Raw genomic sequence first — 22,678 nt, forward strand, 5'->3', positions numbered from 1 at the left:
AAAACTCTTATCTTCTTTTCTTCTTCTATATAGTTTCTTGCAATTGATTCGCCCTTTAACTATGCCTAATTCAAAAATGATTGACAAAAGTGCTGCTCTGCTGGTCATCAAATGCTTACATGAAATGCAAGATAAAGAAATGGTGAAATTATGTGCAAATGAGGTGGATGGTGGAGGTAACAAAGCCATTTTCAATCTCAGTGGACTAAATATTGCACCAGTTGATTGTACAGCATTATTTCAATTTCTTATTCACGTTAAAAATTTAACCAAACTAAACGTCTCTAACAATCAGATTTCTGATCTTGGATGCCATGGTCTTGCAAAATTCATTAATGAAAAAGTTAACCTTACTTTGTTAAATTTAACTCGTATTTCGTTAAGTGATGAAGGCATTAGGATAATATGTGATAAAATAGATACCAAAACACATCGAATAATCAGCTTGATACTCGAAATTAATCAAATAAAAGCTGCAGGTGTGAAATGTCTATCGGATGCAATGATAGGGAAAAAGTTGAATCTAAATCTGCTCGATCTGAGAAGTAACAAAATATTTTATGAAGGTGCCGAAGCCCTGAGCAGGGCCTTAATTCACCCTAATTGCAACCTCACTAAACTGAATTTGAGTGGAGGTCAAATAGGAAACGAAGGCGTTGCTGTACTTTGTGAAGCATTGCAACATAAGAATTGTAAACTTGTCGATATATGTCTTAGTGGTAATAACATAAACAGGGAAGGAGTCAAAAGCTTATGCGATGTCCTGCAAATTGGGAAATGTAAAGTAACTAGTCTAGTTCTTCAACGAAATGGCCTGAAAGCCCATGATATTGAACCGATACGTGATGTTTTGTTGAGTAAAATCTGCACGCTTACTAAATTAGACCTTGGTGTTAACGAGTTAGCTGACGTTGGAGTGGAGTGTATTTTTCCTGGTCTTATAGAAGAAAATATCTGCAAGCTGGTGCATTTATCCCTAGCTAACAACAAGATCAAAAATCATGGCGTGGAGACGGTTTGCAATGCGTTAATGAATGAAAATTGTAAACTTACCTTGCTGGATCTCTCCTGCAACGAGATAGGCAAAATAGGCGTCGAACATCTCAGCAAAGCCTTGAAAAACCAAAATTGTAAAATCAATCAATTAAACCTTTTGAACAATAACATGACTAAACAAGATATTCAAAAACTGAGGTCACGCCATGGACGCTTAGTAATAATTCACTAATTGTTGCCTGTAATATGATGAAACGGGTGTTGGAAGGATATATCAATGACAATGTGTCGAACAGAGATTACCGATCTAGGAAATGTCTTAATATGAAGTGGACTACCTGAAAAATACAAAGAAGTACAAGTTTCAAAAATACAAGTACAAAAATACAAGAAAAAAGTCTCAAGAGGTTATCGGTGTTGAAGTACTTATGAAGAATTGTTTGGTATACGATTTTCTGGCGTCATATTAGGGTAAAATGGAAGATTTTTCAGAAAGAGTTAATTCATTTTGGGAACATTTTTGCCCACACTATAATAATTTGAACGATATTACCAGACATGAACATCCATCGATGAGAAAAGTTCAGAAATGTCGACATTAGAAAAACATGTGATTTGAACTGATCCGTGTAGAATGGTCTTAGGTAAATTTTAGTATTACCCCTGTACTGTAGTCAAACAATACTAGTATATATATATATTTACACCGTCACCGGGCAACAAATGCGCTCGGTTTTTGTTGTAAACAGTAAGACTACTTTTAGTTTTTTTTCTTAAATAAATAAACAGAATTTAGTGTTTTGTTTAAGTATGCAATTGTATTGCGTTCTAGAATATTTGAATAGAAATGAATGAATCTAAATTCGGACGGAATACACGAAACTGAATACCAGTCAGGTAATTTTCATTACAAAACAGTGTCCAGTTTAACGAAGGACTGAGAGGCTGATAACGCTATCCAACGCGTATAGCGTTTAAAATCCCTTCAAAATTGCCTGAACTTTGGTGTAGCCTGGGTTGAGACTTATATAGCATTCTTATCGGGATAGAAGTTCTCATATCTGTTGGGAGCCAAAAACTGTTGCTTTATTGCTTTCCATGGCTTTTTACGATGACTGAGAAATCACTAGAGGTGGATAGCGCTATTCAGTTCTCTACAACTGGCTACAGTGCTTTTCAATTTATGTCAGTCGTCTGGTGTGTCGACATCAACTTTCATATTCTTGTTGGTCAAAAAATCACAATGTGGTATAGCGTCCACAGCTTGTTTCACGTGCGACGGAAGAATACACTTTGCTTTTGGAATGTGCATCGTGGATTTCCACGTAAATCTGTTCGCCTTGCGAACAATATCTTCAACAAACATGGCACATGCTTTGAACAGCATTGCGGATGTGACAGGAGCATGAACACCATCAATATCGGAATTTGTCAACGATACATTCACTTCTTGGGCTATTTCTTGCACCCACTCATGCTCTACTGTCACAGGAAGGAAAAACAACCTTGGCTTTGAGGGATCTCTGGTTACGATTTTGTGCGTTACTCCAACCACATCGATTACATCATCATCTATCTTTCTCTCATCTTGCTTTACCGAAGTTGCCTCTGACTTGCTTAAAATTTCCAAAAATGATTTGGCAGTAGTGTAAGTCCCTGAAACATCATCCTCTTCAAACTCTGAAACACATTCCTCATGAGCTAACATAGGCCGGCCATCCTCGTCACATTCGGATTCATCTACTTCCTCACCACAAAACTTGCAAAGCGTCTCTCCTTCAGACAAAGCATCCACCATCATCGGCGTGTACCCATGTGTGCGACAGTAATTCATGACATCTTTTGTAGATAGCGACAATGCATGGCTCTCTTCCTTGACTTGTGCTTCCAGACCCAGCACCTCATTCTCAAGACGTAATCTCAAAGCTTTCTGTTTCTTTATATGCGCCTTTATAGCTAGTGCGCGCTGCCATTCCGCTGCCAGCCGTTTACCAATGGTCCAACTGAAGAACTGCTCCAAACTGCTAGCACAATAGCCCGGTGTATTGAAGTTTTTTTCAGCTGTTATGACAGGGAATTGCTCAATCGATTTTCGTAGCAAAGATTCTTGCTCGATGTCTGCTTCAACTGAGAACGATTCTGTCAATTTAGGATCTTTTCTAGGTGATGAACATCTTGAACCATTAGCGGAGGTTGGTGGTGTTGGGTATTTCATATCATGTTCGGTGCTTGTTTTTTCTTCTGTCCCAATACTGCTGTACGAATGATCACAAAAAATACCATGGTCTGGATTGGAACCATATTTAACCGTCCCTACCTCCTTTGGGCTACCAGAATCCACTGCAGTGACATTTTCTACTGGCGGTAGCTCAAAACACTTAGAACTAACTGGTGCTGCAGATTCCCTCACTGAACAAAGGTTCGTGGGTAGGACTTGTGAACTAGAGGTTATATTCTTCCTGTTAGTATCTTCAACCAAAGATTTACTCATGCTCAAACCGTCAAAGTTCTTTCGATCAAGTTCAATATCAACATGTGTCTCTGCACCAAGCGTTTGCAAGCCTGTGTATGATTTATCAAGTTTTAAATGATGAATAATGTCAACACGCTTGTTCTTGTTCTCAACAAAATGCAGTTGGACACGAACAGGAAACTCACCCCAGCCTCGTCTCGTTACCTGAAAAGGGGGTTTGCACACCTCAACCAGATCGTTGGGTTGGTAACTTGGGTGGAGCAGGAACCATACTTTGCTTATGAAATTATTCAATTCACTGCCATCTTTGGGACCACGGACATAAACCATCCATTTGTGAGTGGACCTGTCGTTTCTCTCTCGCTGTTCAGGGAGAATGTACTTTGACGTGTTGCCAATTATGATTCTTCTTTTGACATAGAACCTCGACTCGTTATCAAACGACTCACGTTTACTACATTCAAACAAATTTAGAGAATCAATGTCCCTAGGGGTTGGATTACTGGTCTTTGTTAAGTCTTTTTTGGTGCAGTCAGGATTGGATAAATTTTGATCAGTTGGTTGTTCCTTAATGTTTGGTGGCAAAGATTTCTTCCAATTCATAATTTCATGTAGACTTGCTTCCTTTAAAGTTGAGTTTCTGGTTTTTCCTGTTCGTGCACCAACCTGGCGTGCTGACTGAGGTGGGGTGCCATATCCATAATATCCAGCAAGGATACATGCCCTGAGTCGGTCCAAGTTTGTTCGACATTCATGAACTCTGCTGTTAAGTGTTGAGACTTCTTTTTCCTTAAGATTGATCTCGAATGAGAACTGTTCATGAATTATGTCCTGAATTTTTTGAACAGTCTGGTCCCTTGCATCTTCTCGCTGTAAACTTTCATTAACTTCACCAACACTTTCCTCCTGCAAGGTCTCATAGTCTGGGTCAACATTTGCCTCCGAAACATTGCATGTGGTTGTCATGTCTGCAAACATAGGTGAAAGTTTATCAACCAATAAGGTAGTTTGTGTTCATTGACATGATGCATCTAGACAAATTGTACCAGTATTACGAATGCTATACGCAGTTGATAGTGCTGTTTTGAACCAATGCAGGTAAAACATTTGTATTATATTTCTCTGAGTAAAACTAATGAAAATTAAGCAGATCACACCTTTAGTCACACTTTTGATCCTACTCCAGTTAGTCTGGAGATGTCAGGGAATGTGATCCATAAATAGTTAATTGTAAAATCAAAGAAAGATTGGTAGAATACTATAGATGTAAATATTCCTTTCTGATACATATTATTCCACAACTCATTTTGTAAGCTTACGACATTAAGATAAGGGGGTTATCAATATAGCTGTTATCAATATAGCTATATATCAATATTTTCTCCCCATGATGCAGATGCTTTTTCTGTCTGTCTTGACTTTTAAAGTAACTTGTTCTTGTTTTTGATTAATGATTACAGCTGGAATGTTTCTTTCTATTCTTATAAATATTACATAGTAGTGGCCCAAGACTATAAGTACCTGGTAACCTGGTCAAGCATGTTCTTGCTAAGAAAGCATGTTCTTGTATTCTTACTCAAATCAGTAAGCCCTAGTTGGCAACAATACACTGAGTTTCAAGGAGTCAAATGCTTCACTTATATCAGTATAAATTACTTGATGTGATCATGTCATCATAGTGACTTGTGTTCTTTAGCTGTGATTGGGAAGATTTACAAAAGAACATAATTAAACATATATCTCATGATTTTGTTGCTTGTATCTCTAGCCTGGTTTTCCTGTTGCCATTGCATTGATAACATTACTCAAAGAAAGAATGCAGTCATAGGGAGCACAAAAATTGACAAAATTGATGTTCAATGTGGAGCACAAAAACTGAGTTTGATTCTACATCTCTAGAATCTTGTCTATTTATATAGGTCATATAAAGTCATATATAGTCAGATTTTCAATATAATTTGGTTAACTGTTTTGAAAAATCATTGTGTACAACCAGTGGTATAACATAGTTCATGATGACATGATATTTATCCAATACATCCATTTACCACTTCCATTTTCTAACAGAAGTTAATCATCAGGAATTTTTGTGATGTTTTTCCACATAGTATAATTATCAGGAAAATGATTTATTCCCTTTTCAGGAATAATTTTTCCAGGTGAATATCAATCTTACATTCTTATCACCATCATACCATGAAGTACTAGCAATTGAGAAACTTAGATCAGGTTGGTTCCTTCAGATACCTATCGGTATAAACTGCATATTTGATTTCCACCATAGTTAAGCAAGCATTTCCACTCAGAGTAACAATGCACAAATAACAAGTCCGGGCAAATGACAAGCCAATTTTTGTTAAGTATATCTTTCAAAAAATATGCACCCTAAATCGTATCAAATTACTGCTAAAATAACACTATCTATACACATCATTTTCACCTGGGTTTGGCTGTGCAAAACCGAATTATGTTAGTATTTAAGTCTTTAATTTCCTTCATATACCTATACTGGAGATAACCATCAGTAAATCACATTTTAAATGGCGCGCCGTTCAATGATTCAATCGTTTTGAGCTTTGACAGGCGGGAAATTAAAAAATCTCCCAGTCAAATGGCTCACTATTTTAATATGTTTTTCATTAGAATATTCTATTTCAACACAACGTTACTCACCTGTAACTTTTCATTCTAATAAAACTAAATATGACTTTTATATTGAAATCAATCTGGAGACTGGAATTAGTTATTAGTGGAATATGTGCAGGTTTTCTTGAGTTTGGCACTGGTCTCCCTGAAAAAAATAGGTGTGTAACCCTCCTGAAATGTAATACCAATGAGTATTTGCGCCGGGGGGTTCTAAGAAAATTTTGTTGGTAATACGAATTTGTGATTGGCTAATGAGAACTAAAGAGTATGATTTTTCCGTGAAATATAATCGAAAATCAAAAAGAAAGAAAATGTCAATGCGCTTTTTAAAAAATTGTTTGCTTATATTGATGTTTCTATTTGTCATTCATTTTTGGGTGAAGACAAAATCATATATTTTTGACAGGGAGAGCATTGTTAGAATAGGAAAAAAGTATGCAGGTATACAAAATTTTATAAAATGTAGCAATTAATGATTTAATAAATTTTAGAACATGAAAACAAGACCACTTGGTAAAAAGGAATGTCAGTAAAGTCTTCCACAGTTTTGACTACCATAATTCTTTATTCAAAATATCATGTAAGCAAAATATAGTAATATGGTAAAGTCCAATGTCGCAATTATAATCACCCAGCAATCAGGTGATCTATAAGACTATAACTGGCAGGCTTTCAAGAAAAAATGAGTTTTTTCCAACAGCTTCAAGTCTGAGGATGGTTCTAAAATAAGATAATTTCAACCATAGTATTCATTGAATTTTGTTAAGTTCTGGTACTCACTCTCATCATTACAATTTAGGTCAAGACCCACAGCAAGCATTTCAGAAAATCACCAACCACCTACAAGAACGCTACCCAGGACATATACAACAGAAACGTACCAGGGAATGGGCCATGTATAAATGCTCTGGACAGACTCTATCCATTTCCATTCTACATGTATCTCTGACAGAATATATAGTACTGACTGGATCTGCAATAAACACAGATGGCTATCTAGGTACAAGTAGCATGCCTGAGAAGGGTCAATCATAAAATAGTCCTTCGCATTTTTTTAGCCAAGTATATGTATAGAACAGCAATATATTTTTTTATCAAATCATGCAAGTATCTTGCTTGCCACCATTTTGGGAGAGGGCTTGAATAGCGCACTTAAAACGCACATAAGAGAGAAAAACTATATTCATTTATTTTTTCAGGTCGCCATTGGTTAAACAGTACATTTGTAGTTTTATCAGGGTCTTTGAAGTACTGGAAGGAAGGTACAATAGAAGCTATTGAATACAACACTGGAGATCATTTCACTGTCCCACTGAGTGAAAGTACAGGCTTTGTGGCATTGAAGGAAAATACATGGGTATTTGAATATGGACGTGGATTCTTACCAATGAGTTTGCCATCACTTATTGGAGATGGATTATTTACTTCATTTGATGTAATTGGAACATTCAAAATACTCAGACTATTTGCTGTGGCGTACTTTCATGAACTGAAGAGTGAGATAGCTGCATTTATTGCCAGCATATGATGAGCAGTGGTATTGTAGCCAATGCAAGATATTAATTTATTATTTAAGTTTTTACACAAAATAAGAATCTGAATGTACTGTGATAGGGTAACTTGGTATTTGACATTGTGAATATAATTCATGTGTAATTTATATCTACTGAAAATTACAAGTATTTGCATTTACTATTTGAAGAATAATGTTTGATGTCCTCTTTTATTTATAGGTATGTCAATTCTTTACATTTTAACCATAATATTAACCTAACTTATTTAAACAAATACATATATTCCCATTTTAGCTCTAGTAAATTTGAAAGAATAAAAATCTAAAACCATATCCTCACATTCCTCACCATATCTATACCAATTTTGAACTAAAATTGAAACACCTCTACACACTTGTAAAGACAATCTGCTACAATAACTGCTCCAAATGGACTTACACAAATGCCTCCTGGGTGAAAGAACTCAGCCCCATCAACCCCAAGGGTATTAATCTTCGCAATATAGACACCAGTGGATGTGAAAACTTGAACTCGATTATTATCGCGATCTACCACCAAGATGTTATTCTCACCATCAATTGTCACTCCAGTTGGCGTATTGAATTCACCATCACCGTTACCATGGCTACCGAATCTCTGTACCAGTTTACCATCACCACCAAACACCAGTACACAATGGTTAATGCTATCTGTGACAATCAACTCGTGTTGGTGGTTAACTGCCGCATTCCAAGGAGAACTGAATTTTACACCGTTAGGGTTGCTTTCATCGAGCGTCATCAAGTGAGAACCATCGTCTTTAAATAATTGAACTCTCTTGTTCCCATTGTCACACACAGCAATAATAGCATGGTCACTGGCCGCTACGCCTGTTGGGAACGATAGCTGACCAACACCGCTTCCTTTGGTACCAAATGTCGACTGAAAATGACCTGTAAAATATCATTAAAGTTGTTTCACGATCTCGTTAGGAAAATGGCATTCATGGTAGAAGATAGAGCAATGACAGTGTTTCTTTTCTGACTTCTTTTTCTTTTCGTGTCCGAACTATCTTTAGAATCTATATACCGATTTAGAAATTTATAACCTTTTTATATCTATTCAGAAAATTCAAGACACTAACGCAACAAGTCACACTAAAATACGTGTCACTATGCCTACAGCCCGTTTTCCACTAGGCGAATTTATCCGCGGGAACTGCTAAACAGTAGGAAGCGATTCCACCTTTTTCGCGGCGAATTTTTTCGCAAACCAATCACATCACCGGATTTCAGATATCGCTTTGCGTCGCGTGAATAAATTCGCCCAGTGGAAAACGAGCTTTGTATTCGTGTAATCATGTCGAGGTAGTTCGTTCACAACAGTCCACTACTCCTAACCAGACGCCTAGCTGTCATGTTTCGTTGACTATACGAGTGTATATACCTTCTGCGTTAAAAATTTGAACACGATGGTTTCCTCTATCAACAACAGCCACTCGGTCATCACCAACGAAGGTAATGTCCGCTGGATCATTGAATTCACCATGCTGGTTGCCAACCTTGCCAAACCGAAATTTTAACTGGTTATTCTTGCTGAAAACCTGTTGAAAAGGATGATATTGATTAGATCAACTAACCTAATCATGTATTAATTCATGATCGCGACTATCATCATCATTAACCTTCGTCTGTCCCCACCCTTATCTTTTTCATCCCCCACCCCTCACCTGTATTTGGTCCTCTGTATTCCCACTGTCTGTCACCCATATATCTCCTGTCAGGGGGGAGACTGCAACACCATACGGACATACAAACTGCCCAGGACCGTCGGTATCCAAGCCTAATATATATTTTTTGCTGCCCTCGTTATATTTGATTTCCTTATGAACAGAGACTACAAAGGGACTGCCATGGATATGATCATCTTTGAGGAATACCGCCAAACAAACTGTACCTGAGAGTAGAGATGCAAACTAAATAGATTTGTGAACATTTAATGAACTAATCGTTACAGTAGCTGTCACCTTTCTGAACTACTTTAAAGGTATGGTAACATGCCATATGCCTTTTAAAGTCACAATCTCTGCCCGAGTACTAGAGTAGTAGGAAATACGCTACGCTTTGACGACAAGGATAAAAAGTAAACCATCAAGTCAGAGTCAAAATTGAGACGTACATAATACAAGAAAACGAAGCGTACCTGGTGTTTGAGGTTCATATGTCACCCTATATGTCCCATGTTCCCCCTCAATGATATCAACCGCTCCAATACTATCCGCATCTTTACTCTTCACTTTTAAAACAATTCCAGAATCATCATCATCAAGTTCATCGATAAAGAAAGGATTCTTCTTGATAGTAAATGTCGCTGTAGATAAACAGTTACAAACTTTAGGCACAGAATTAAGAAAATTAACATTTATTTAAATGAAAATGTTAATGAATTTCACTTGATTAAGATAAGTAACCTGTAATTTGATGCAGAAACAGTTTACGTAAGCAGAAAAACGCGAAAGACATTACTGCCTAATTAATGTTTTCAGGGCCATTATGTGAGCCGTATAGTTTTGCATATCTGACGACAAATCGGCCCTTCAACTGCCTAAAATATACAAAAAGTTTTATTTTATGGCAGTTGGAATACAGATTTGTCTTTTCCATTTGAGAAAGGCACCGGGGGCTAAACCGACTAATCTATGGAAGTGTATGTGATCACCTGGCTTGCCAGCGATTGCACGTTTTAAACCATCTCCCTCAACAATTGTTGCATTAGACGATGATCCACTGACAATCTCTCCAAAATCTGGAATACACGTAAGTTTTTGTGCAACTTGGTATTCCAGTTGAAATTCCATTTGATCAGTCTCTTGAGGAGAGAGTGGAACGCCACGCTGTTTTTTGGATTTAAGATTTTTCAGATGGGCTGACAGTTGTTTCTTTATACCAAGAACTTCTAAAGGACTGCCATATATTAATATCTAGAAAATAACATTGTTGATGAGTAGTTTTTTTTATTCATGGCAAGACTTATGTGCCCAAATGCAACTTTTCCTTTCCAGTCATTCTCAGGAAATCAGGGAGTATAACAATATAGCTCACCCAATTGGGGAGGGGGAGGGATTGCCCCGGGGGCCAAGCCGGGTATAGGACTTTGAAAAGGTCGTTTTTAACGTTCTAGGCATAGACTTGTGATATTAACCTTCTCATTTGCTCGGCGCTAGGGGTGGAAGCACCCAGTGGTTGCGCCCCACCCCACCCTTCCTTAATATGAACTAAATTCCTACGTCTTAGCCACAGTGATAACGCCATGCCGCCAGAGCTTAAAATATCGCTGCGGGGTCCATTGCCCAACCCAACCCAACCATACTTTCCCCCATATCCTACCTTATTTGTGAATTCTGTTGCAATCTTCAATTTACTCAAATCTTGTTCCAACTTTTCCTTCTGTACTGATAATACGTGTCGTTTTCTACTGTATATTTTATCCATTTCTCCAAGAAGTTCTTTCTCTCTCTGCCTCAACGCTGACACATACTGCTCAATATAAATATGGATATCCCGCGCAACGCTTCCTTTGTTGATCTCCAGCTGTTGCGATATATCATTCAACTGCCCGACCGCTTCAACGATATTGGGAATTTGCGCGCTCACCTGGTTGGACAACGTGCTCAAAGCGTCCTTACACGTTTCAAACGCTTCTTCGACGTACCGATATTCGTGTACCGTGATCGGGTGATCGACAATCGTGCAATCGCGACACATTGGAACTTGGCAAGTCTCGCAGAATAATTTCAAAACCCCGTCTTCGTGCTTCGGGCAATAAGCGGTGCTATGGATCTTTCCTTGATTTTCGCATTCTTTTAGGGTCATAAGGCTATGATTCCGAGTGAAACGCACCCGTTTATGGCCATCCGCGCAAGGCTGACATAAAAACTCCGCGCACTCAGCACAACGCACCGTGACGCGATTTTTATCGTCGCAGTTGCCGCAATTGATAACCTCGTTTAGGTTAACTGCGAGCAAATCAAGCATGTTTTTGACCATGAAATTTGATTTGAGGCTTGCAATTCCACCGTTCGCGCTGAGGTTGAATCGAGATTGACACGACGGGCAGATAAGGAATGATTCGTTGTCTTTCTCGTGCGCTTTTTCCAAACATTCTTGACAGAATGTGTGAAGACATGGCAGAAGTTTTGGGTTCTTGTAGTGCTGACGGCAAAGGTAACATGTCAGATCTCTGCCGACTACTCGGCTTCGTGAGCCGTTTGAAGCAGAGGACATACCGTCAATGTTGTAATTAGGTAACTCTCCGTTAGCCAGTGTTAATTGTGGAAAACCAAGGAATAAAATGTACTTTTCTTGGTCTCGGAACAGCTAGATATCTTGCTTCTTATGATTAATTTACCAGTGAACTTCTTCGGCCCATTTTTTGTGCCAAAGTTACTCCTTACTTCAGCTTCACAGACAAGAACAATGCAGTCTATACCAGACCACTTTATCAACGCCTAAAAAAATCAATTGTATCATACCACTATAGAGTACGAGACAATACGAGGTTACACCCTCTGAAGTGTTGAATAGAGCTGCTTGTTCAGTACACCCACTAAAGTGTTGAACAGTAATGTGTTTCAGCAGACAAATGCGGGATGCTTTATGCGACGAAGGTTACAATGTATAAACACTGCGTGATTTGTATGTTTAATTGAGGTACCCTGTGTACACATCTATGCAGAATATGTGACCAACGCACTAGGGTGTACATTGCACCGGAGAAATATTGTTTTAAACAGTAATCACAATTGATTTTCACCTTCCAGGGTTTGTTGTGATCGCGCATTAGCTGATCAAATTCAGTGAATATGCATTCAGTGTGTCCATATCCTTACCACCGAGGTCTGGGATATTGTCATTCATTATCTGTTTAAAAATACAATCAGGTCTCAAAAATTAATTATGATCAGCATAGGCAGCCCGGTCAATGCGGGTACCGCATAATATACATAAGATAGTATGCAGTGAATATTTAACTAAAAATCTATTCATGATCATTATTATTTTCTTACAAACGTGAGGCCGAAATGCTCCAGTGAACGAGAAAAGGTGCACGATTTTTTTACGACAGAGCAACAATCTTTGACCAATTTTTAATATGAGATAACGTTCCCCCACGGCATTTTTAAATCTCTTTTCGTTGATATTTGTCAGATAGTGTCTGTTTAGCGATGGATGTTTTCGTGTTACCAACATTGAACGGGGGGAACAGTGAAAGTTGATCGGTTTAAGATGCAGCTGTACATACAAAAGCGCATTCAAGAATTTGTAAAATCGGAAAATTTGGTTGCGAAATGTGAAAAAAAAATAGGAGAACTGAATAAAGCTGTACAAATTTTATATAAACACACTTTAAAATATACACACTCCGATATTTTGAGGTATTACATTTTTTAGAACTAAACAAGCAGATGTATATTATTGTCCGGACGATTACACCACTACCAGGATCATGTTATTTACTCATTCCAATACTTCAAAGTCTCTCACACCTCTTTTTGCAACACAAATTACAATGACCTACAATTTATTCGTGTTTCATCCGTTACTGATGCATGCGCAGAATGTCGCTCGCGCACCAGGGTGTTTGATTTCGTAAATAACAGCCACAGATGGATGCAACACCGCGGAAAAATGTCTGCGCACGCGCCGAAATATCAAAATATTATGGTAAATCTAAATATCAACTTTTGCAACAAAACATGCCCATTATTTGATAAAATATAAGTTAAGAAAAGGCAAAAATATACAAGACGGCCAGACAGAACATAAATTAAAAGCCTTCTAGCATTTAGAGTATCGAACGAACTGGAATTCTCGGTAAATTTTCCTTTTTTTTACGGGGTGGCTTTAGAATATTTTTCGAAAACAAAAGTTTAAACCTAAAAGTTAAGAAAACCCGCGGAAAGTTAAGCTTTCTAATATATTTAAATTGTAAAATACATCTTAATTTTCAATCATTGAGAACACGCAAACGTCTCGTATCTGGCGACATATTTTTTTTTAATAAAACGTGTCTCAATCAAAAGTTCGGAAACTGTCGTTGCTTATTTGATAAACAAAATGTTTGAGACGAAAAATTTGTCAACAGTCACCTTTTACAGGTGTTTTTGTAGGATGCCACTTCTAGGACTCGCTGGACGTTTTTTCTCTTAGTTTCTATAATGCAGTGTTTATTTATGCCATCGAAATATGGATTTGAAGACACGAATGAAATCACTCCTTTTTACCGCCATTTTTAGCCTTCGGAAACGTTCGGAACCGCTTTTTAATTATTTTTAATCTCACTTACAGGCAGAGTTGACGCGTGCGCAGACGTTTTTCCGCGGTGTTGATGGATGCGCATTGTGCTGTTCGCGGCCCAATGCAAAAAATGTCAAATATTTTACATCCGCTTAGCGGGGCTATGTGAATGAATTAAATCTAATTGCAGGACAGTAGATTGTGACCCAATGCGGCTGAGAATCCACGCATGACGTGGTATCCACGCGGGACAATTGGGGTGGCCTCACCTATAGATGTTGAATCCACATTCCACAAGTTGTGAATACAAATCCAACAAGACGCCAATTCTGGCGGTTACTGCGTCGCGCCAATCGTTGCATGCAACTGTGCCCCATTTCCTGTTAATATTTATTCCTTTAGAAAAATGTTTCTTTCTTAGGTTTTCTAGTAAATAGAGCACTTCGTACAGAATATACGGGTAAAACTGCATTATTGGTGCTAGGCATATGTAGCTAACGATATAAGTGAATAAGGCTGAGTTTGGAATCAGGTAGACCGGGTCGAAAACGTAAAAAACACAAAAAAAAAAAAAAAAAAAAAAAAACAAAAAAACACCGACGGCAATTTGAGACTGCGTTCGCGCAGTGCGCGACGCAGTAATGACGACATTCCTTTGACCTTACGAAACTTTCTGTAGTTACCAGAGAAAAACAACTTCACACTTTAAGAATGCTTACCATTTCTAATGGCAAAACGTTTGCCAAGTTTGAGATTCAAGATTCGTGAGAAAACTGCGGTCAATCATGCTCCCACAGTCCCACTCCATGTTGTAACACTACAAAGTGAAATAAACGGAACATGATTATTCTTAAATAGTCATTTATGATGTAATCGTACTATACCAATCTAAAATAATATTATGCAACAGAACTGTTACCAGTGCTAAGTTGTATCCAATGAGCAACAATGATCATGCTACGGCAGTGTGTATCAAAAAAGTGCAACCCTAATAATTCCCAGGATCTACGATCTTTTGTCATTGGATAGAAGCGAACATATATGAATATAAGTGCTCGCAGGATTTTTTTATACACCCTGTAGAAAATCTCCTGGTACATGGGACTCTTAGAAGCTTCGTTTTCCACTACATAGACATAACTCCATGCTGGATTTTTTGCGTCACTTCTAGGAATGTTTACTGCTAAAACACGCAAACGCCAAAAAACGCAATACATAGTCATTAAAAAACTGTTCAAGTTTTCTGATGCATGGGTAAGATTTAGATATTTTGACTATTTTTGCCAAAGGCTACGTCACACGGGATTGCACAAATTTGGGATCATGCTCAAATGGTACGTCTGAACAAACCTCGTAACTCGACGAGTCCCAAATTCATGGAAATTAATGCACCACCGCAGAAGCATGTTATTTGAGAAGTTTCTCACAATTTTCAGTGATATCTTTGAAAACTCATGATCATATAAAAGTACAAAACCGGAAAATATGGGTCTAATTGTTCTTGAACGTTGAGGGAATTCGTAACAGCTTCCAAGGCTATGTGCACACGAGCGTCGTTTTCAAAATCGTTTTTGTCTATTTTATTGTTTTGACCCCCTGTCCACACTCTCCAAGGAAAAATATGCTTTATGTTATAAGTTAGCTCCAACTTTTATTGTAAATTGACGGTGTTTCAAACCGTTTTGGCATGAAAACGAAAATGAAAACGCTCGAAAACGTTACCGTGTGCACATAGTCCAAAACGGGTATTTCTAGCCAAAAATTGTTACCAAGTTTAGCCCCGGTCTGCATGTGAGCCAATTTCTGAAAAAATATTTCAGTTTTTTTTAAAATGATAAAAGACCAGTTGGATTTCAGCATGCTCATTTTCAATGAATACTTCTGGAGCAATCTCATATTAATTTGAACATTTCCTATTTTACGGATTTATTTTTTATATTCAACAGACCAGCAACCCGCCTTAACAACGGGCCAAAGCACTCCTTCAAAAACCACTTGGAAAAGAGGAGCGGGAGTTGTATGAAATGCTTGTATGAAAACTCACACACGGTTAGCCCTAATCAAACAGGAAACTCAAAGACCAGTCAAAGAATAACCTCCCAAATCCTATTGGTAAACGTTTTGGTAAACTGAATATTAAGCATATGAATTTAACACAATACACAAACAACTGTGTAATAGCCTATGTACATCAAAACTGAGACGGCATTTTAAATTGAGTTCCAGCACACAACACCAATTATGTTGGTTTGTCGTCCAATAGCAGAAGCCATCTTTTTTGACTTTACACATATTTGCTGTGCGTCAGAAGGTTGGGGCTCCCAATTTGTGCCAGTGTTCTTAGCACCATCAATACTCACTGGACCTTGAATGTAATCACACTCTTCATACTCTTCTTCGAAGTCTTCATCCAAGCTCTCATCTCTATCTTCACCGCTTCGGTTCCACTTTACTACTCTACTCCAGTGTTCTGTATTGCTTTCTAGGTTGAGACATTTGAATTCAGTTCTTTCTAACGCTTTGAACATGATTATTGCACCAGCCTTTGCTGAGCTTATCCACTCTACTGTTTTTTGGCAATCCGGGTTCAAATAGAAACCACTACCGTGTGAAAAATCAAGATTTGTCGCCCCATTATTAAGGATAATGCCATTCTCAACAATGTTATTTGCAGCCTTGTGATCTGTTCCATGGAACCAACATTTCGAACCCGACTCCTGCGCTCGTTTCTGACATGCATTTAGTGCCTCAGCAGAAGACGTTGTGTTGAAGAATTGTACCATATGACTGGTTCGTGGCCGGTAAATTTTGACTTGAACCTCAAACCATTCGTTGATTGTGTTAGAAGAATGGGGGAACAGATCTACTGATTCATTCAGGAAAATATCGTAATTGAAAATGTTCTCAATATATCTTCTCACCCAGGATAGCAATGACCGGTGTTCAGGTAGAGACTGTTTTGATATCCAGCCAGCAACAAGTTGAGAACGACTTTCTGTAAATCCCATTTCTTTCAACTTGGATGCAACTGCTTGGGTGTTTCTCAAATCAACCTCAGCATTGCTGCAATCATCAGAGATGAAATGTAGAAGAAAATACATATCAGTTTGGTGACTTCGGACATCAGGGTCCAAATTGGCGAGTCTTTGAGCAACATCACTTTGTAGGCCAACAAATGCACAAAGGATCTCTTCCGGAATAACTTTCGGACAATCTCTTTCGGAGTAACATGAAAACAAATCTGGTAGTTTGTCCTTATTCATCTTCTTAAGAACACTCTTTAACTTTTCTGTGCTTTCCTTTACATTTTCAAGGCTAGGTTTCACATCAACAACGTTATTCATATCTGAATAAAACAGCAAAATTTTATCAAGGTAACCAATAAATTTTGAAAGGCGTTCTTTCAGTTTTCTCAGGTTTTTCACAACACTTTCATCAATGTCTTTGATATCATTCAACTGTTTTTCAACAATTTGCAAGCAGGATCGACTCATGACAGTCGCTTCCGTAAGGCATTTTAAAGCATTTTGTAAATCTTGGAAAGTCTTCTCGTTTTTTGCTATGGGTGTGAGAAAAAAAAATAGTTGAAAGACATTATTGAAAATCACTAGTACAGTCACCTGTACTATCCTGTACCAACAGGGATTTTGCATGTGACCGATTAATACCGGTTAACTGATTAATACCGGTTGATCATTTAATCAAGGTCCTGTAGGAATCACCCCAACACTTAAATGTAAGGTGTAAAATGTAAATATATATTTTATTACACATATCAAGTAACGATAAGACATACAGTGTATATAAAAAAAATTTTGTGTAGGTATAACGGAAATGGAAGTTTACACAAGAAAAATGAACTAAAAAAAGTTATATTGTTGATAATTTTAGTAATGTTGTTGATGAAAGTTTCAAAACCTTGAAAAGCTTAATTTGGGACCATGGAAAGGGTGACCATGTCCGCTTAATAGAGGTAACCGTTCAACAAAGGTATATTATATAAACAATTAAACAAAGGTATATGTTAGTATTTTCTACTATGAAAATTTTGGGAATTTGTCACATGACCACTCAACAAAGGGTTGACCATTAACAGGGTGCCGCTTATAAAGGTTTGACTGTACTTAGAATGACTGGTACCTTGGGCTACATTGTTTGCTTCTTGGTAACACGTTTCTTATTCAACATGGACCAAATTCAATTATTATTAATAAAGTGATGATTTTAACAAAGTAGCATGAAAATGAAATATGGCATGAAAAGCAAATGACTTTGATGTATCAAAAATTCTTTCAAAAATTCTGTTGTCATCTTTGATGCTTTCTTTAAATAGAGTCATATCCACCCATGTAATTTTAAGAACAATAGAAATGTTAAATAACAGACACTTGTCTGTTAAATTTTTTATCTGTTTTGCTTAAAATTAGTCAATGATTCAATTCCAACCTTCAAGATCTGGCAATTTAACCACTTGATTTGTTATAACAACAACTGTATTTAGGTAGTCTTCTTTGTCAGATTGTGTACTTCCTAACTTCCAATGATGCGAAATGGGGTAGTTAGGAAGAATGTTGTTAGCAAAGGCCATCACTGGTAGTCTGTCACTCATCTGCTGCAGATTCAAAAAACAAAAAAAAAAAACATACGAGTTTAATAGCAAGACATATTCTCAATAATGCAATTGTGAACTAGAAATACCCCGTCAATATACTGATGAATTTTTTTACTTTGAAAGAATAATTTATAGATCCTCATTGAAGATATTATTGAAAATTCCCACACAATTCTGATTGCTTCTCTGCTCAGGTCAAGCCTTCACATTTGAATCAACAATTGTCATATCAAATAAAAGTTAAAATAACACAAATACAGGCGTTATACAGGGGATATTGCAACTCACAGAAGACCTGCAGCCAAAAATAATTGCTGAAGTTCGGAATTCATGTTTAGGCAAAAATGTAGCATTTTGACAATAGTTTTTGGAATAATTCTTCATTACAGAATACAGAAGTGTAAAAATATTCAATAAACAATAAACAATTTTAAAAAGTATCATCAACTTGTTTTCGGTGTTGCGTAAAAAAGTTGCTACCACATTTATAAGGGAAGGTTAAAGAAAACAAAAAGTGTTGTCATTATGACGTATTCAATATAGTGTAGAATTACGGCATTTTGAGAAATTAGACATACGTATCTATCACATGTTGGGTCAAGAAAAATCCACCCTCATATTTAACAGATGCGATTTCATAAATGAAACTAAGGCAATTTGCCGTTTATAAAGTTTGACAACAATTTTAATGATGCCATGATTTAAAAGAAAACACCTATTACTAAACGACGAAACATCGTCAAAATAGCCTTCAAACAATGCCAAAAGTACGAAACTATATACTTGTTTCGACGTTTATCTTGCTGAAGATATCTATAATTAAAGTTTACCTTTATAACTTTAGTTTTCTTGCTATTTTTTTCGTATTTTTCTTCGCAACGCAATTTATTTGGGAAGGACTTTCGTAGTTTCGTTAGTCACAGCAAACCTTACCTTGATGCTTTGCGGTCGGGTCACGTGACTAATGAAATTGAATATAATTATGTCAAACATCAAAGTATCAAACACATGCTTCTTGGTTAATTCTTGGAAGAGAAGGTTTGGAATGGTGTGTTTCTGGACGTAAGTATTTAAGTATATTTTTTCAAACTCATTTTAGATTCTATGTATATACTAGTGATTGTTATAAGCGCCCCGTTAGGCCTCACGCCAGGTCTAATCATAGAGATGAGTCTAATATCAACACCCCGCCCCGAGAAACTTCCATCGCTATATGCTATGGCAATATAGCTACTTTTATACTTGGGTACATTACTGATATTGTACATGATATATATAATTCATTTGACGCACCTGATGAAAAAACCTTTACCAGCAGACAATTTTATTAAATGCAATAAAAATCATGCTCCGAAAAACAACATGATTGTACTAAACTCAAGAATCAAGGTATGAAGTATGTAACGGTAAAACAAGACATCAATTTTGCGGTTGTCTTGTTTGCAATTTATTATGTACAACATTCTGTACATGATGTTGTTTTTCGAAATTCGGAGTATGTTTTTTTTGTAAATAATAAATTGCCAGTAAGAGTTATGTCATGTGTATTAAAGAACTGAGCCGGAAGTCAAGCATTCTTTCTTCCTCGACTAGTCGAATTTATTCGTGCGACGCAGCAAAAAGTAACCGGTGATGTGATTGATCGTATAAAAAAATGTATATTGCTTTCTACTATCCTCACGCAAGGAAAATGGGCTTGATTCCACCTTGTCGCTTCCATCGTATACATAAGTGCCTTTAGTGCCTCATCTCTCAAAACATTAATTTATGCATGCATTTCATTGACACATAAATTTTATGAGATTAGGGGCGTGTCAAACGAGTCAGGATTGGGGGGGAGTGTCATGTGATATTGACCAATTTTTGTGGTCCAACCATCCAAATCACTATGTCATTGAAAGTGTTCACATGTCTGGTAATAATAAGACTATATCTAAATTTTCTATCCAACTAGTCTACTATGTTTTTAGTGTCACACGTAAATCTAAAAAGTGTTGCTCTTGTCCCTCTCTTGTCCTTGATGCTTTCATGTTTTACCTGGAAAAGTCTCCATTCCTCAATGCCATTTCACCAACCTGGTCATGTACCACATGCAGTTCTATTACAGATTTTGGGTATTCACATAGATATCTCCAATAAGGGTTTTAATTAGATGTAGCACCCTTCCAGTCTTTGCATAGTTAAGACCCTGTGCTTGCAAGATTGACATCTGAGCAGGTGTCTTGTTTAACAGTAAATAATTTATAGTTTTTATTTCATCTTAGCATTAGATCTTTTGTCTTTCGTTTGTGAGTTGTGACCTCATGGATATAACTCCAAAAACACACTTAGATCGAGTACTTTAAAATGTCAAAATATTTATAATATTCTTGTATTGCACTGATGCAGGCCCAGGTTAACAGACCAAAAGCTTTGCAGTATTATTATGTGGTGTACCTACAAACTAATTTGCTTTTTTGTTAACTTTACAGCACACAAAAACCTCTTTACTCAGTGAACTTTAATTAAACAAGAACAAGTCAACAGGAAATGAGTTTAGAGATATTTGCTGATTCAAGAGCACATTCAAAGAAGCATGTGTTTGGATATTGGTTGCTTTTTTCTTCAACAGAACAGTATTTTAAGAATGTTTTTAATAATATTTTCTTGAATAAATATACAAATTCATATCCATATGAACACAAAAAGTTGAATACATGGTTTATGGTAGAAATGCATCCCAAGAATAAAAAGGATACACCTGTCAAAATACCCTTCTATAATGCAGAAAACATGAGTAATGCAAGGAGTGCAATCAAACAGAAAACAACTGGATGTGGAAGCAATGTCTTGGAATATTGGTTTCATGGAACAAATAATGAATCAGCTTTAAACATTGTTAACAAAGGAATTAATTTAATGGAAGGGAAGAAAGAACTTGATTTTTCCAGTGGAGATGGGTTCTATTTAAATCCAGATGGTATGAGTGCAGTTGACTGGGCCAAGTCGAAAAAAAATGCATCTGTCATCATATATGAAGTATCAAAGGAAATGCTAAATAGCTACAAACTTCTAGATCTGCGAGGAGACCTAGAAGGCTGGAAAAATATTGTCAAGTGGAACAGATGTGGTCAAAAAGAAAGTAAATGTCGACTCGATGAAAAATTAAGTGAACAGTTTGAACAGTGCGACTATATACGAGGACCAATGGCAGGAGACAATACAAAATATAATGGCCCAAGTTGGGAGCCTGAAAGAAAAGATAGCGAGCAAATCTGTGTAAAAAAAAAAAAGATGGCTCAAGTTATTGGACAGCAAAAAAATATATTTGGTGTTGTATCTTGGAACAGTAAATAAATAACTTTTTCCATAAAGGCCAAAGACCAGTTAATGTAAATTAATGTAAATTATATTGACTTTAGTGGGCATTGCGGTGTATTTTGCGGGCTAAATGATAAATTTTCCGTGCCGAATTATATTTAAGCCCGCTCAATGACTGAAGTGTTTACCCATTGCATAATTTCTTATACAAAATTTTCCCTCTAAAGTTGATATAATAGTAACACAGTTGATGTTCTTGGGCATAAATGTCTTTTTGGCCCTCCTCAGAACACATTTTAACCCTCGCTACGCTCTCGGGCTACTGATCAGTTCAGAGTCGGGCCAAAAACACATCTATGCCCGCGAACATCAACTTATATTAGTTCCATTTACAATGTACCGTTTTAATCCTAAGAGATAATAAATGTCCAATCACATTAATTAAACAATTTCACTCGTCTTAGGGATTCAAAACTTTTGCCAAGTTGAGTTTATATTCAAGATCCCTAAAAAACTGGCACGGCAAACCATACGCCCACGTTCCTACTCCATGGGCCAGTTGTTCAAAGCTAGGTTAGCGCTAACCTGGGTTAAATTTTAATCCAGTGTTTTAGTTTATATGCTTCTGAACTACTGTTCGTTTTAAAACTTTAGAAAATATGACTTCTATCAATCCAGAAAATATTGATGAAAAAAGATTAAAACAGATTAGAAAAATTCATATAAAGAACTGCTTTAACCCTAATCTAATTTCGGCGCAATTTTTTTTATGGAACTGTATGAAAGCAAAAATTGCCCGATTCGGTGAACCACTGACTGCACAGCGTTCGGTTTACGTTTCGTTCTACTCCAGATTGGGGAG

General features: G+C 36.9%; 6 protein-coding genes across 8 annotated transcripts in view; 2 read left to right on the forward strand and 4 right to left on the reverse strand.

The window, feature by feature from the left end:
• LOC114530370 (zinc finger matrin-type protein 2-like) overlaps nucleotides 1–1,128 on the reverse strand; it is a 23,562-nt gene extending 22,434 nt beyond the window's left edge. The window contains exon 1 of the mRNA XM_028551990.1: nucleotides 1,054–1,128. The gene's annotated coding sequence lies outside the window, so the exon portion shown is untranslated. The remainder of the gene's footprint in view (nucleotides 1–1,053) is intronic.
• The window catches only part of LOC114530352 (NACHT, LRR and PYD domains-containing protein 4-like), a 4,553-nt gene extending 2,794 nt beyond the window's left edge, over nucleotides 1–1,759 (forward strand). Inside the window, exon 2 of the mRNA XM_028551966.1 lies at nucleotides 34–1,759. Within this exon, the coding sequence (XP_028407767.1) occupies nucleotides 34–1,228 (1,195 nt within the window). The 3' untranslated portion in view covers nucleotides 1,229–1,759. The remainder of the gene's footprint in view (nucleotides 1–33) is intronic.
• On the reverse strand, nucleotides 1,729–6,238 carry LOC114530357 (YEATS domain-containing protein 2-like). 2 transcript variants are annotated; one of them, XM_028551973.1, is made up of 2 exons: nucleotides 6,143–6,238; nucleotides 1,729–4,437 (listed from the first exon to the last, which is right to left on the reverse strand). In XM_028551973.1, exon 2 carries the CDS (start codon nucleotides 4,433–4,435, stop codon nucleotides 2,183–2,185), a length of 2,253 nt encoding a protein of 750 aa, XP_028407774.1. In that variant the 5' UTR covers nucleotides 4,436–4,437; nucleotides 6,143–6,238; the 3' UTR covers nucleotides 1,729–2,182. The 2 variants fall into 2 exon arrangements, with proteins under 2 accessions (XP_028407774.1, XP_028407773.1); XM_028551972.1 differs by lacking the exon at nucleotides 6,143–6,238 and having other exon boundaries at nucleotides 1,729–2,065; nucleotides 2,156–4,476.
• A 116-nt stretch (nucleotides 6,239–6,354) lies between these two features.
• LOC114530369 (sigma non-opioid intracellular receptor 1-like) lies at nucleotides 6,355–7,665 on the forward strand. The gene is made up of 3 exons (XM_028551989.1): nucleotides 6,355–6,556; nucleotides 6,915–7,115; nucleotides 7,315–7,665. The coding sequence occupies exons 1-3, from the start codon at nucleotides 6,367–6,369 to the stop codon at nucleotides 7,641–7,643; spliced, it is 720 nt and encodes a 239-aa protein (XP_028407790.1). The 5' UTR covers nucleotides 6,355–6,366; the 3' UTR covers nucleotides 7,644–7,665.
• A 149-nt stretch (nucleotides 7,666–7,814) lies between these two features.
• Nucleotides 7,815–13,273, reverse strand: LOC114530356 (E3 ubiquitin-protein ligase TRIM71-like). Of its 2 annotated transcripts, XM_028551969.1 has the most exons (7): nucleotides 12,421–13,273; nucleotides 10,995–12,115; nucleotides 10,327–10,588; nucleotides 9,811–9,978; nucleotides 9,338–9,564; nucleotides 9,055–9,211; nucleotides 7,815–8,561 (listed from the first exon to the last, which is right to left on the reverse strand). In XM_028551969.1, the coding sequence occupies exons 2-7, from the start codon at nucleotides 11,889–11,891 to the stop codon at nucleotides 7,999–8,001; spliced, it is 2,274 nt and encodes a 757-aa protein (XP_028407770.1). In that variant the 5' UTR covers nucleotides 11,892–12,115; nucleotides 12,421–13,273; the 3' UTR covers nucleotides 7,815–7,998. The 2 variants fall into 2 exon arrangements, with proteins under 2 accessions (XP_028407770.1, XP_028407771.1); XM_028551970.1 differs by having other exon boundaries at nucleotides 10,995–13,273.
• A 2,471-nt stretch (nucleotides 13,274–15,744) lies between these two features.
• Nucleotides 15,745–19,425, reverse strand: LOC114530365. The gene is made up of 3 exons (XM_028551985.1): nucleotides 19,347–19,425; nucleotides 18,351–18,516; nucleotides 15,745–17,463 (listed from the first exon to the last, which is right to left on the reverse strand). The coding sequence occupies exons 2-3, from the start codon at nucleotides 18,511–18,513 to the stop codon at nucleotides 16,115–16,117; spliced, it is 1,512 nt and encodes a 503-aa protein (XP_028407786.1). The 5' UTR covers nucleotides 18,514–18,516; nucleotides 19,347–19,425; the 3' UTR covers nucleotides 15,745–16,114.
• Nucleotides 19,426–22,678: the final 3,253 nt, after the last annotated feature.

Source organism: Dendronephthya gigantea, unplaced genomic scaffold (assembly GCF_004324835.1).
Source record: "Dendronephthya gigantea isolate DGI-Jeju-01 unplaced genomic scaffold, DenGig_1.0 000061F, whole genome shotgun sequence".
In the NCBI taxonomy this organism is placed as follows: Eukaryota; Metazoa; Cnidaria; class Anthozoa; order Malacalcyonacea; family Nephtheidae; genus Dendronephthya; species Dendronephthya gigantea.